The sequence below is a fragment of the Leopardus geoffroyi genome, chromosome B4 (assembly GCF_018350155.1).
Source record: "Leopardus geoffroyi isolate Oge1 chromosome B4, O.geoffroyi_Oge1_pat1.0, whole genome shotgun sequence".
Lineage (NCBI taxonomy): Eukaryota > Metazoa > Chordata > Mammalia > Carnivora > Felidae > Leopardus > Leopardus geoffroyi.
Window position 1 is genome coordinate 83,594,133 of NC_059341.1, and position 14,893 is coordinate 83,609,025.

The following is a 14,893-nucleotide window of genomic DNA, read 5'->3' on the forward strand; positions in this document are numbered from 1 at the left end:
TAGCATGTAACTGAGAGATGGCTGGCTGCTTAACATGATCTTCAGTGTGGGTCTTGAGCGGGATTTTGCAGCCTGCACAACCAGAAAAACTCCAGAACAGCAGTAATGGGACCAGTCCAGACTTTGCTCTAATCTGTTGCATCAAACACATCCTAGTCTTGACGTTCTGGGCTTCCTCCTGTTACCACCCAAGGGCTCACAATATGATTGATCACTGTGTTCTTCCTTTATAGGGTGGTATGGCTTTGACCTATGATCCCACCACAGCTCTTCAGAATGGGTAAGGGTGTTTGCTATCATTGGGCTACCTGAAAATGACAACAGCCTGTCCTGGTACTGGGATGTTTCATCTTGATTTTTAAACAGCAGTTAGTGGGAAGTGGCCGTGTCTGTTAGTGGGGCCCTTGTGGTTTCCTGTGACTCCTTACTGATGAGGTTCCTTCTTCCAGGTTTTACCCAGCTCCTTATAACATCACTCCCAGCAGGATGCTTGCTCAGTCTGCACTCTCCCCATATCTTCCATCTCCTGTGTCTTCATATCAGGTATGTTCATGCCCAAAAAAGGGTGTGGTGGTTTTCCGTTATCACTGTGCTTTAGGTAAAGGAATATAAGGCTGGAAACTACTTATTTTTTGGTGTTTCCTTTATGTATATTGCTCACAAATCATTTTAGTTGAAAGCGTAACATGTGATCACATTACATATATATAGACTGTTATGGTAGCATCCTCTTACTCTCTGTCTACCACCCCATAAGTAAACCCATATTAATTTCCTATTCCATATATTTCAAAAAATTCCATATTTTTCTTCATGTTATATACACATATGTATACAGTTTTGGAAGTCATCGTTTATTTTACAGAAACCTGGCCATATTAAATATATTTTTATACTTCTCTCCTCTCACTTAACAGTATCTTAAACCAGTGATTCTCAAAAGTGTGGTCCCTAGACCAGTAGAATCACCTGAGAATTTTAAAAAACATAAATTCCTGGGTTCCACCCCATATCTGCTGAATTAGAAACTCTGGGGATGAGTCCCAGCAATCTGTCACCATACAAAGTTATTATAGTATTATCGACTGTATTCCCTATGCTGTACTTTTCATACCTGTGACTCACTTCATACCTGGTAGTCTGTAGCTCATAATCCCTTCCACCTATTTCGTCCATCTTCACCCCACCCCTCCACCCCCCTGGAAAGCTAAATTTTTAACAAGCTCTACATGTGATTCTAATGTAGTTAATGTTGAGGTTCTTTATTTTAATTATTTCTTTTTTTAAATAGTTGCATTATATTTCATGCTGCAGATATACCAGAATTCTTCAACTCTATCTTGGTGAAGGGTATTCACTTGGATTTCACAGTTTTTCTGGTACAAATAACACTCCAATCCATGTATTATTCAACCTAGCAGGCACATTCCTTGGACTCTAGCTCCCAGAAATAAAACCACTTATAAGTAAAGACCCCTATGGCTACATCCTTAAGTTTGAGTACTTTTATTTCTGGGGACTAGAGTCCAAGGAGCATGATTGCTAGGTTGAATAATATATGGACTTTCAGGGTTCTTTTTGTTTTTAATATGTATTTTTAAAGTTTATTTATTTTGAGAGAGAGGAAGAGAGCGCATGTGCATGTGAGCAGAAGAGGGACAGAGAAAGGGAGAGACAGAGAATCCCAAGCAGGCTTTGCACTGTCAGCACAGGAGCCGAACACAGTTGGGGGGGTGGGGGGAGATACAGTCTTAGGAAAAGTGGGATCATGCATGCCTTGAACTGCAACCAAAGGTCTGGTGCATGACGGACTGAGCCACCGAGGCGCCCTTGGACTTTCAGTTTTATAGATGTTGCCAGATTGCTTTCCATAAAGGCTTTCCAAATGGCTTTCCATAATGTTTCAGTTCACATTATGGGAGTGAACTGAAACAATGTATGGGAGTGCCCATTTCCCTCCAGCCGTAAGTGACATTGCTCTTTTTAAGTTTTTCCTGTTTTGATAGGTGTGAAGTGCATTGTTGCTTTAAATTTTTTTTTTTTTATGTTTATTTTTGAGACAGAAATGGAGCATGAGTGGGGGAGGGGCAGAGAGAGAGGGAGACACAGAATCTGAACAGACTCCAGGCACAGAGCCTGACATGGGGTTCGAACCCACCAACTGTTAGATCATGACCTGAGCTGAAGTCAGAAGGGATGCTTAACCAAGTGAGCCACCCAGGCATCCCTGCATTGTTATTTAATTTGCACTTCCCTGACTATGGCTGAGTTTAAGCGTTTTTTTGTTGGTTTTTTTTTTTGCATTTATCATATTTTGATTTGCTCTTCTCTGATTGCTCTTCATATGCTTGGCCCATTTTTTTGTTTGGTTATTCCTTTCCCATCAACTTATAAAAAACTTATTTGTATATTATTTAAGTATTAATCCTCTGGTTATCTTTCTTACAAATATTTTTTTCCAAATTGATTTTTTGTCCATTGACTTTGTGTTGTGGTCCTCAGTCTTGAACTGTAAATCTGAATCACTTGGAGAGCTTATCAAACTTAAATTACTGGGCACCACACAAAGAATTTCCAATTCAATACATCTAGGGTAGGAGGCAAGAATTTTTTTTTAATTATTATTTTTTTTAATGTTTATATTTGGGAGAAAGAGAGCATGAGTGGGGGAAGGGCAAAGAGAGAGGGAGACACAGAATCCAAAGCAGACTCCAGGCTCCGAGCTGTCAGCACAGAGCTCAACGTGGGGCTCAAACTCATGAACCATTATGACCTAAGCTGAAGTTGGACTCTTAACCAACTGAGCCACCCAGGTGCCCCCTCCAAGATTTATTTTGATTGTTTTACATTTAAATATGTAATCATCAGGAAGTTATTTTTTTAATATATATATTTTAAAGTTTATTTTGTGAGAGAGAGTGTGAGCAGGGGAAGGGCAGAGAGAGAGAGGGAGAGAGAGAATCCCAAGAAGGCTCTGTGCTGACAGTGCAGGGCTTGAATTCATAAACTGTGAGATCATGACCTGAGCCGAAATCAAGAGAGTTGGACGCTTAACCAACTGAGCCACCCAGGCGCCCCCAGGAATTTATTTTTGTATATGGTAGCAGATAGGGATTTTTTTTTTAATGTTTATTTTTGAGAGAGAGTGCGTGTATGCCCACGTGAGCTGGGGAGGGGCAGAGAGCAAAGGAGAGAGAGAATCCTAAGCAGGCTCTGAGTTGTCAGTGCAGAGCTCAGACTCATGGGGCTTGATCTCATGAACGATGAGATCATGACCTGAGCCAAAATCAGGAGTTGTTGCTTAATTGACTGAGCCACCCAGGTACCCCTAAAGATTTTATAAGTAATCTCTGCATTCAACACAGGGGCTCAACCTCACAACCCTGAGATCAAGAGTCACACAGTCCACTGACTGGGCCAGCCACATACCCCACCAGATAGGGATTTTATGGAATTCTTTCAGAATGTTAACGAGTTGTCCTAGCACCAGATTATTATATCATCATATTTGAATTAATGTATTATTAACATGGTGAATTAAATTAAAAATTAATGGTGGGGCCCCTGGGTGGCTCAGTCAGTTAAGCATCTGAATGCAGCTCAGGTCATGATCTCACAGTTTGCAAGCCCTGCATCAGACTTTGTGCTGACAGCTCGGAGCCTGGAGCCTGCTTCAGATTCTGTGTCTCCCTCTCTCTCTCCCTCCCCCACTTGCACTCTCTCTCTAAAAAATAAAACATTAAAAAAATTTTTTTTATTAAAAATGGTGAATTAAATTGTCACCTTTGTCATATAATAAATATTGGGGTTTGTTTCTGTATCCTTTATCCTCTTTCAGCGCTCATTGTGTCTGTTCTTACTCCAGTGATGCGTTGACTTGATCACAGTGGCTTTCATCATATGGTCCAATATAAGACAAACCTGTTCCAAATTTTTCAGTCTTTTTGCTATTTTTGGCATTTACTCTTCTGTATAAAGTTTATGATTGATCATTTTATCTAATTTTTGGAAAACTGATCATTTTTTTTTTAATTTTTTTTTTAACGTTTATTTATTTTTGAGACAGAGAGAGACAGAGCATGAACAGGGGAGGGGCAGAGAGAGAGGGAGACACAGAATCTGAAACAGGCTACAGGCTCTGAGCTGTCAGCACAGAGCCCGACGCGGGGCTCGAACTCACGGACCGTGAGATCATGACCTGAGCCGAAGTCGGACGCTTAACCGACCAAGCCACCCAGGCGCCCCGGAAAACTGATAATTTTAATTAGAATTACATTAAATTGATTAGTTTAAGAGAACTGACTTTTTTTTTTTGAGAATTGACTTTTTAAAAAGTATTCCCTCCACCCAAGATTTGGTATTTCTTTTCATGTTTTTAAATCTCTTTTTATGTCTGTCAACAAGGTTTTCGTGTTGTTTACATAGGTCTTCTACTTTTCTTGTTGAATATATTCCTAAGTGTTCCATAGTTTTTATAAGCATTTCTAGATACTTCTGGATACACTGAAGAAAAGCTATTGGTTTATGTTCATCTATCTTGTATGCAGCTACCATGCTAAATACTACTACTAGCATTTTTTTTTTTTTTTTTTTTACTGAGTCTTTTAAGTTTTCTAGGTATACAGTTATATCATCAGTGCAAAATTATAGCTTTCTCTTTCTTTCCAATTTTATGCCATTGTGTTCTTATCTAATTGTAACCTGTTTGACCCTACTGTAAACTACTATTTTCATAAATGCAGGGGTTTTAATATTTCTTGGTTTAGGTTAATGTTAACAGCTAGGTTTTGGTAATAGCTTTCAATATATGTATGTAGTTTCTAGTCTCTATTTCACTTTTTGGTGTTTTTTTTTTTGTTTTTAATAAATTGCTGCTGGATTTTATCAAATGCCTTTTCAGCATCTCATACTATGGCTTTCTCCTTCAATTTTGACTTTTGTTTATAGAGTATCTGATGTTGAACAATCCTTATATTTATGGGGTAAACCTACTTGTTTATTGTGATGCATTTCTAGTTTCTCATTGCTAATTTTTTTCCATTTTAAAATTGAGATATACTTTATATGCCATAAAGTTCACCCACTTAAATCAAAACCACACTCAGATATCACCTTACGCCAGAGTGGCTAAAATGAACAAATCAGGAGACTATAGATGCTGGCGAGGATGTGGAGAAACGGGAACCCTCTTGCACTCTTGGTGGGAATGCAAACTGGTGCAGCCATTCTGGAAAACAGTGTGGAAGTTCCTCAAAAAATTAAAAATAGACCTACCCTATGACCCAGGAATAGCACTGCTAGGAATTTACCCAAGGGATACAGGAGTGCTGATGCATAGGGGCACTTGTACCCCAATGTTTAGAGCAGCACTCTCAACAATAGCCAAATTATGGAAAGAGCCTAAATGTCCATCAACTGACGAATGGATAAAGAAATTGTGGTTTATATACACAATGGAATACTGCGTGGCAATGAAAAAGAATGAAATGTGGTCTTTTGTAGCAACGTGGATGGAACTGGAGAGTGTTAAGTGAAATAAGTCATACAGAGAAAGACAGATACCATATGTTTTCACTCTTATGTGGATCCTGAGAAACTTAACAGAAGTCTATGGGGGAGGGGAAGAAAAATAAAGAGGTTAAAGAGGGAGAGAGCCAAAGCATAAGAGGCTCTTAAAAACTGAGAACAAACTGAGGGTTGATGGGGGGTGGGAGGGAGGGGAGGGTGGGTGATGGGTATTGAGGAGGGCACCTTTTGGGATGAGCACTGGGTGTTGTATGGAAACCAATTTGACAATAAATTTCATATTTAAGAAAATTTTTAAAAATAAAAATAAATTCACCCACTTAAAGTAGACAAGTCTGTAATTTCTAGCATATTTTGCAAAGTTATGCAAGTATCACCACTCTCTAATTCCAGAATTAGAATTTTTATCACCTCAGAAAGAGACTCTGTACCCATTAGTAGTCACTGCCCATTCTCCCTCACCCCCACCCCCGGCAACCACTAATATACTTTCTATGGGTATAGATTTGTCGACTCTGGATACTTCATATGATTGGAAGCATACAGGGCTCTTGGGTGGCTGGGTCAGTTGAGCCTCCGACTTTGGCTTGGATCATGATCTCACAGTTCATGGGTCCGAGCCCCATGCCGGGTTCTGTGTTGACAGCTCAGAGCCTGGAGCCGGCTTCGGATTCTGTGTCTCCCTCTCTGCCCCTCTCCACTTGTGCTCTCTTTCTCTCAAAAATAAAACATTAAAGAATTTAAAAAAAATAAATGGAAGCATACAGTATATGTCTTTTGTGTCAAGCTTCTTTCACTTAGCATGCTCTCAAGGTTTAACGTGTTGTAGCATATAGTGGTACTTGGTTCTTTTTTATGACTGAATCAGTCACATTCCTTTGTGGGACTATACCACATTTTGCTATTCACTTATCAGTTGATGTCTCTTTGAGTTGTTTCTGCCTTTTGGGTATTGTGAATAATACTGCTTTGAACGTTTGTGTACAATTATTGTGTCAACACATGTTTTAGTTTCTCTTGGGTATATGCCTCCAAGTGAACTTGCTGGGTTACATAGGAACTCTATGTTTAATTTTTTGAGCAGTTGCCAAACTGTTTTCCAAAGCTGCTGTACCATTTTACATTCCTGCCCGCAGTATATGACACTTGTTATCCTCTCCCTTTAATTACAGCCATCCTAGTGCGTATGAAGTTGTATCTCATCGTGGTTGTGATTTGCATTTCCCTAGTGACGAATGATGTTGAACCTCTTTCATGTGCTTATTGGCCATTTGTGAATCTTCTTAGAGAAGTATCTATTCTTATCCTTTGCCCATTTTTAAATTGGGTTATTTGTTGACATGTAAGAGTTGCTAATATATTTTATAAAGAGTTTATTCTTAATGTTTCTATGTTGTGAGGGGGCATTCCAACTTTTTTGGGGTTTTGCTGAAACCAAACTATCAGATCACTGGGAGAAACAGTGGTTTCTAGGCAGTTAATGTGTTTGTCTGTTTATTTTGTTTGCATTAGAGAGTAACTCAGACATCTCCTGTACAAGTGCCTAACCCATCTTGGATGCACCACCAGTCATACCTCATGCAGCCTTCAGTGAGTGTTCAGAAGTGGGCAGAAGCCAAAGAGGCAATTTGATGTAAAGAAAAACAATGGGAAAAACAATGTAAAGAAAAACAATGTGGGTGTGAGTTCTGGCTTAGAACAAACTCAGAGTTTGTTATTCCAAGACAAGGACTCCTCCACACCAATGAGCAGAGCTCCTGTTTCTGTTGTACAGATGGGTTACTACTCAACGTGTTGTTTCCCAGGAATTTTATTTTATTTTATTTTATTTTTTCAACATTTATTTATTTTTTGGGACAGAGAGAGACAGAGCATGAACGGGGGAGGGGCAGAGAGAGAGGGAGACACAGAACCGGAAACAGGCTCCAGGCTCTGAGCCATCAGCCCAGAGCCTGACACGGGGCTCGAACTCCCGGACCGCGAGATCGTGACCTGGCTGAAGTCGGATGCTTAACCGACTGCGCCACCCAGGCGCCCCTTCCCAGGAATTTTAAATGTCTGCCTTCAGTGGTCCTGATAGATGTGAATCACTAACCGTGTCCTTTGGTGCTGCCTCTAGGGTTCAGTTCTGACACCAGGGATGGATCACCCCATTTCTCTCCAGCCTGCCTCCATGATGGGACCTATTACCCAGCAGTTGGGCCACCTCTCCCTCAGCAGTACAGGCACGGTAAAGCAGGACATTTCTGATTTTCAACTCATACTGAGCAAGGGGTCCCTGTGTCATACTCTTCAGCATAAATACTTGTGAATGAGGGCGGCGGTTACTTCGGCATCAGTGAAGGCACACTCAGATGAGGAGAGAAACAGAATACGGCCGTTCTGTTCCCCAGTTCACTCCTTTTAACTGATTCCTACTCAGAAAACTAAACAAATAGTGCTTCTGTCTACATAGCAGTTTATCCAGGAGCTCACACACATGTCCTTAGAAATCCTTACGAAAATCATAGAAAGAAGAATGCATGAAGCTCTTGAAGTTTCTCGTAGGTCGGCTGCATTCTGGCTTGCACAGGAGAACTTCAAGGCTGTGTGATGAGCAAAAGCAGAAGGCAGGAAAGATCAGGAAAGGAAGGCATGGAGGTGGACGTCTCTCTAAGCCAGTGCACTTTAGAACCACCTGAAGTGCTCTTGAAAAAGACAATTAGATTAGACTCTCTGGGGATGGAACATAGGCATCAGTGGTTTTTAAAGCTTCCCAGGGACTTTAAATGTAGCCAAAGAGCCCATCTCTGAGCCTGTTGCTGGTTTTCACTCTAGTACATGCCGACGGCTGCTGCTATGCAAGGAGCGTACATCTCCCAGTACACGCCTGTGCCGCCGTCCAGTGTCTCAGCTGAGGTAAGAGCTTTCTCGTCTCTTTGGATTGAGGATAGGACAACAAACAGGCAGACTTTCACCTGATCAAGATCTTCCTCTAACAGTGATGCTGGTTCTGTGTTCCCAGTCAGCTGGTAGGTATGTGAGTGAATGTAGGAAATAAGGACCTCGTCTGTGTCCTTGAATGAGGCCCTTCCTCACATTGGACAGACAGTGGTTAATGCTGCTCGTACTGAGTAGTGTCTTGGGAAGAAGACAGAGTGCTCTAATCGTTGAGGAGGTGGTGCTGTGTGCGCATGTGTGCGTGTGCTCTCACGGGTGTGCAGAAGGGGGTGGGTCTGGGTGGGTTCTAGTTAGGCTACTTTAGTGGGAAGTCACCAAAGGAATGTGTAAGGTGACACTCCTACCTTGGCTGTGGTGCAGGAGAGTGGCGGCCAGCAAAATCAGGTGACGGTGGATGCTCCCTCAGATCATGGGGTCTACTCTTTCCAGTTCAACAAGTAACAGTGGTAAGAACCATAGGTTCTCATGTCTGTCATCCTCCTCCCTCCCCTCTCTGGCTTCTGCCTCCTTTAGGATCCCCCTCCCCGTCTGTGGTGAGTACAGGCCTACCTCTTTTTTGTGTGTTTTACTTTATTGAGCTTTGCAGATATTACATCTTTTTTTTTTTTTTTTTTTTTTTTTACAAATTGAAGTTTTATGGCAACCTTGCTTTGAGCAAGTCTGTCAGCACCATTTTTCCAACAGCATTTACTCACTTCGTGTCTCTGTGTCACATTTTGGTAATTCCAAAATATTTCAAATTTTTTATACATTTGTTATGGTGATCTTTGATCAGTAATTATGACTTTCTGAAAGTCCAGGTGATGGTTAGCATTTTTAGCGATAAAGTACTTTGAAATTTAGGTATGCTTATTTTTTTTAGGCATAATGCTATTGCACACCTAATAGACTACAGTATAATGTAAACATAGTTTCTGTATGCGCTGGGAAACCAAAAATTTCATTTGAACTTGCTTTATTGCGATACTTGCTTTATTGCAGTGGTCTGGAACTGAACTGCAATCTCTCTAAGGCATGCCTGTGCAAACGAATTCTTGGAGATGCTGATGCTCCCAGACTCCAGAGGGCCAACCAGGAATACAGACCATCTGTGGGTCCTGCTAACGACTAACACGCGGTCATCGTTTTTCACTGGCGGGGCCCTGGAAAGAGAAATCTACGCACTCCCTGCCCTCTGCTTATTCCTCCATTCCTGATGGAGCCTGGGGGAGCCGTCACTTTTTGTGTGTGCTTCAGCCAAGGAGATCAAAAGAACTGTTTTTCTTTTTTTTGCAAAGAAAGTTTTCTATTTTGTTTTCAACTGCAATATACTCTTTCCATATCCCAAAGAGACAGAGTGCCTGGAGCTTCTTCTCATCTTTACGCAAAACAGTGTTTGATGTGTTGGGCTTCTCTGGGGAGGCTTTAAAAATTTTTGTCATTTCTTTTTTTAAAAAAAGAAAAAAAAAGGTGTGAAAGAAAGAAAGATGCAGAAGTCCTACTGTGGACCCTCACACAGATTTTAGTTATGGGCTTATTTTGGTGTGTGTAGAAGAATATACAGACTTCAGAAGTTTCATTTTATAAAGTCTTAGTTCATACATCCCGTCTCTTCTTCACACATTTTATGCCTTCTTTCTCTCATCCAGACTGTTCTTTTTCTCTTTTCATACAGCAGAGCCTGCCCACTTTGCCTTTTTACAGTTTTTATTTAATTTTGTGAATTTCTTTTTTGAATGAAATTTTGTGTGGACTTTTTAGAGGCCTGGGCAAGGGACAAGGTAGAACACTAAGCAGGCAGTGGAAGCAGCTTGTCCTCCCTCTGCCTTGCTGCATCCTCACAACCTTGGAAGAAAGACCAGACTTTGCCTTCAGGAAAGAGAGATGTGATGCAGGCTTGTTAAACAGTCCCACAGTCTTTGGAAGCCATCCTTGAGCCAAATTTGGATGAAGACTAGGTCTTTCCTGGAAAGTTCCAAAAGGGTGGACTTTCTGACTTCTGACTGATTCTTCAGATCACTGAGATCAACACCGTGTGAGGAAGTGTCTCTTCTCCAGCGACAGGTTTACAGGAATACCAGCTTTCCTGTTTTCCTGAAGGATCCTCTTTTTTGCCCGGGGTCTCTGTCCTGTCTTCCTATCACACATTGCTGTACTCAGATGAGCCTTTGCAACTGTGACCTTGTTGAATCGACTTGGGCTTTTTCCCCACTGTGGAAGATCATCTGCTTTATCTAGACCAGTAGTTCTGGTCTAGATGAAAAAACCAAGAAGGTGGTTTTGTCCCCTAGAGGCCACTTGGAAATCTCTGGAAATCTCTTGCCTGGGGCTGGGGGCTGTGTGCTCTTGGCATCCAGTGGCCAGAGACCAAGGGTGCTGCTAAAATATCTTACAGTGCACAGGACAGCCCCAGCTCCCCCAGCAAAGAATTGTTTGGCTCCAAATGTTGGTAGTGCCAAGGTCGAGAAACCTCATTGTGGACAGTGTTGTTACTGCCTCCTGTAACAGAGGACTTGGTAAGTTCCCACCCTAACCCTGGCTACACAGTGTCCTTTGACACTCAGTGTAACTAGTTGAGAGGGACGGAACTAGGGTCCTTGAATTTTCCCCAGGCTTTGACCTCGGACACCTCTGCATGCAGTGAGAGCTGCCCTCGAGAGGCACGTGCACACACACGTTCAGCGGGATCCAGGTATGGGGACCGCTCTGTGTTGTGCGCTGTGCAGGGTGGGAAGGACAAAGCTCTCTGTAACTGTCCGGGGCAACCTGCTCTACCCTCGTGTGTGTTTGGGTCCCTTTTCCAGGGAACCGGAATATCAACAATAAATTTCCTTCTTGTGGAAGGGCAACGGGGAGCTAGGACAGAAAAGGGCAATAAATCCCATCTCATTACTTACAAGGTTGGAATCCTTTAAAATCTATATTTTGCTCTTTAACTCCATCTCCTTTGCGAGCCCGGACTCTGTGACATGGAGACAGAGAGGAGAAGGCCTTCGCGCATCCCCTCGAAGTAAGATCCTGTGACTGTCCTCTCCCAGCCACTACCTTGCGCACCGTGAGTTGTGCTCCCCTTCACTGCAAGGTCAGGTGCTTTTCACCAGTCCATGAGACAGAAAGCCAAGCCGAATGATAGAGAATGGAGAGATGGATGGGTGTTTGGTAGGCTGGCTGTTGGGAGGGGAAGGGGATGATGCGAAGGGAAAAGAAGCTGTGGTGTCAGTTCTTGTACATAGAATTTGGACCCAGCTTCCCCATCCCACCCCTCCCCCGTCCCAGAAGTGAGTCTTTGTGCTCTCTGCCCCTCGACTGCCATTTTGTACAGCCCTGCAGGCAGGGGAGGTGGACGGCTTGGGTCATGTATAAAATGTAAAGGACATAATTGCCACTATTAATTTTCTCATAAGTAAGTCCCACCTCAGGAAGGGCTTATCCCTTGTAAAACAGCCCCAAACCCAGTAACTTTCTAGAAGGGTTTGGCCGACTGGGCAAGTAGCTCTTGTTTCTGAGTCTCCAAGTATGCCATAGATTTCTTATAAGTGGACTTGAAGAGGAGAAAAGAAATCCACAATCCTGTTCATTTGATTGATAATTTGGAGGCGCCTTGCTATACCCAGGAGCTTTAGTGCAGCAGGGGCCTTTCAGGTATAGAAACTGTTGTTCATGCAACTGTTGCCTCTCCTCCGCCCTCCCATTTTTTTTTTAACTTAAAAAAAAAATTTTCCCCAGAACTCTTGATAGTATTTTCTGTGTTGTTGTTGTTGTTTAATGTTTAAAGGGCCAGGGTTGTGCTTGTTTTAAATAATGAAGTTACCTTTTGTATATTTGATTCATGTGAATCTACATAATGGGTTCTGTTGAGTGTTTCTGGTTTGGGCAGGTTGGAGCATGGGAAGTGGTGGGAGCCTGAAGTTATTTTTGTAGTAGTTAATGGCACTGTGGAATTTTAGTGTTTGGGTTATGCTTCTGTTTTCCCCCCTAGTTGTTAGTTCATTTCTAACAGTCAGTTGCTAACATGGGTGAGTGATCGGAGAAAGGGGAGAATGAGGGATGCTTTTTCTCTCATGAAATAGCCTGTTAGTGGCAGCAGTAGCAGGGGACTTGTAGGAGGGCCTTCAAGCTCACAGCCTCAGGCCGGGCTAAAGTCTTTAAACACTGTGCCTAGTATTTTCCGAATTGTCTTCACAAGAGCCAAGATCATACTGTCTGCATGTCACATCTCACCCCCACTCATTACAGATGCTTGTAACATTCTGAAAATATTTTGTGCTTTTCTGTTTTTGGTCAAATAGAATACATCAGAGTCCCTTCTTCAGATGATATAATCCTTTTACTAGGCTCAGAGCCTGCCTGTCCTATCTCACATCAGTGTTCCCACTGTTCCTTTCACCCTCTGGGGTGATATTCAAACCCTAGGCTGATTAGACTTTTTGGAGGAGGGTGTGGGTAGAGGGTACGGAAGATGTGGGAATGATGATAGGGAGAGATGTTATTTTTTAAGACTGTTTTAAACCAAAGAGTTTGGAGAGCTGCCCAGACTAGGAAGCCTGGTGGCTCTGAAGAGGCAACAACCATTGTCAGTAATAGATAGGCAGGGGTGGAGGACATTACATTCGTCGAGGGTGAAGACTAGACATGCTGCTCTACCAACCATTCCTGGGTTGGGCCACCTCAGCCTAGCTCCATTCCTCTTCCTTTCTTAACCTGGTCGGTGAGTTAATTCACCCCCTTGATGCCTGCAGTGCTCATTCCTTGCTGCTTCAGTGTCCTCCTAAGTATGGGTTGCCACTTTGCACCACATAGGTGCTTGAGAGGCCCAGCTGGGATGGGATGTTGTGGGGATCGTGGATGATTTAGTCTTTTTTTTGGAAGGGTGGAGGGTGGAGGGTGGAATTTCCTCCCTGCTCTGTTGTGCACATGCTCCACCTTCTGGGAGAGCGGGAGAACTGCACTCATGAAGGGCGACTGAGTTTCTTAACCAGTAGTAAGAAACTTGGGTCAATGATCAGGTCTCAACTTGTCCCCAGGCCCTGTTAAACTAGCTTCAGAGAAGAAGGTGGGGGTTGTGAAGCTCGTATGTAAGAGCTAGGTGTTCAACTTGTGCCTGGCCACACCGATTCCTCTTTAAACCAATTACTCCGTTTTGGTGCTTAGCTACATTTTAGGTCCTTCCAGGCATTAGCAGAGCCCTATTTACTCAGCTTTTGTTAACCACTTTCTTTTGTAAGGAGGGTCTTCCTTCAGCCACTAAGGCCAGCCTGTGAGTTGTGTCACCCTTCTGATCTTTGCTGACCTTGCCAGGGGTGCTTCCCACAGGGCTGCAGTCATGACAGGTGCCCTCGTGCCCATTACCATTGCTCTTTCTCCCTGCCACATCCACTCCATGTACCAGAACTTCCTTGTCCTTGTTACACATCTACCTCACAATTTCACAGTTAAACAAGGGCATAGGCACCTGGTTTATCTCTGTACTCTGTCCTTCCGTTCATGAGCTGGAGGCTAGAAAGGGTTCATGATCAAATGCAATAATTTCTATTTCTGAAATGTCTCCTTTGGGATTTTTAGCTCATTAATCACCCTGGAATAGTGTGCACTCTTCAGTTAGATCTCATTGTGATAGGCTCGGGGAGCGGGGACAGGCCATGTAATGACTGCCTAGGATGTTAATGCTTGGGAGCCACTCCCAGAACCACCACCATTGGTACACATCTCAGAACTTGAGGATTGAGGGAGTTGGCCAGTGTGGCTGCTGTATAGCCAAGAAGGGTTAACAAGTATCAAAAAGGGAATTTGATTTTTATGGTGCTGGAAGCTGGTGTTCCTGTACCTTGTATCTTTAGAGGGTTCACCAAAATAAAACTTCCAGACTGGAGGGTGGGAAGATTTCCAAGCCTGAGTAAAGGTCCTCACTCCATTATGGTGTCCCTATCCCATTTTTTTGTGAGTGGTGCTTTCTTGCATGCACTCGTCATCTTGGACAGAAGTTTAATTTATACTCAAATACATTTTGTACATTTTTTCCTTTATCCGGAAGCTTCTAGTTTTACACTCTTTTCGTGTCTATGCCAGTGCCACCTACCTTTTAGCTTATTCTTCCTTTTTGACCCTTGGTATTTTCATGTTCCTTCCCTACAATTTGGTAGAGCTTCATTTTGTCTTTCAACTTTTGTTTTGAAATAAAACACAAAAGTCTACCTCCTGGTGTTTTATCCATGGGGGGAAGTTGGGAGGTTGGTGATGGGCCCGTATCTGCTACTGTGGGAACACAAGTGGCAGCTTAGGAAGCCAAGGCGGCGTCTCACAAGGTGGGCACTAGGCACTCTGAATCCCACTTTGCTCCAGCACCTTGGCCAGGAGCACTAAGAATCTGTTCCATCCACGTAAGCAGAAATCCTGATCTCGATGCCTCTTGTACAGCAAAGGCCAAACTTGGAGGTTTGGGGCTACACCT

General features: G+C 42.9%; 1 protein-coding gene across 3 annotated transcripts in view; it reads left to right on the forward strand.

Annotated features, from left to right (window-relative positions):
• Positions 1 to 14,636, forward strand: part of RBMS2 (RNA binding motif single stranded interacting protein 2) — a 71,769-nt gene extending 57,133 nt beyond the window's left edge. For all 3 annotated transcript variants that reach the window (XM_045462713.1, XM_045462712.1, XM_045462714.1), the window contains 7 exons: positions 234 to 280; positions 450 to 543; positions 7,039 to 7,116; positions 7,646 to 7,756; positions 8,344 to 8,424; positions 8,827 to 8,912; positions 9,448 to 14,636. In XM_045462713.1, coding sequence (XP_045318669.1) covers positions 234 to 280; positions 450 to 543; positions 7,039 to 7,116; positions 7,646 to 7,756; positions 8,344 to 8,424; positions 8,827 to 8,907 — 492 coding nt within the window. In that variant the 3' untranslated portion in view covers positions 8,908 to 8,912; positions 9,448 to 14,636. The remainder of the gene's footprint in view (positions 1 to 233; positions 281 to 449; positions 544 to 7,038; positions 7,117 to 7,645; positions 7,757 to 8,343; positions 8,425 to 8,826; positions 8,913 to 9,447) is intronic.
• Positions 14,637 to 14,893: the final 257 nt, after the last annotated feature.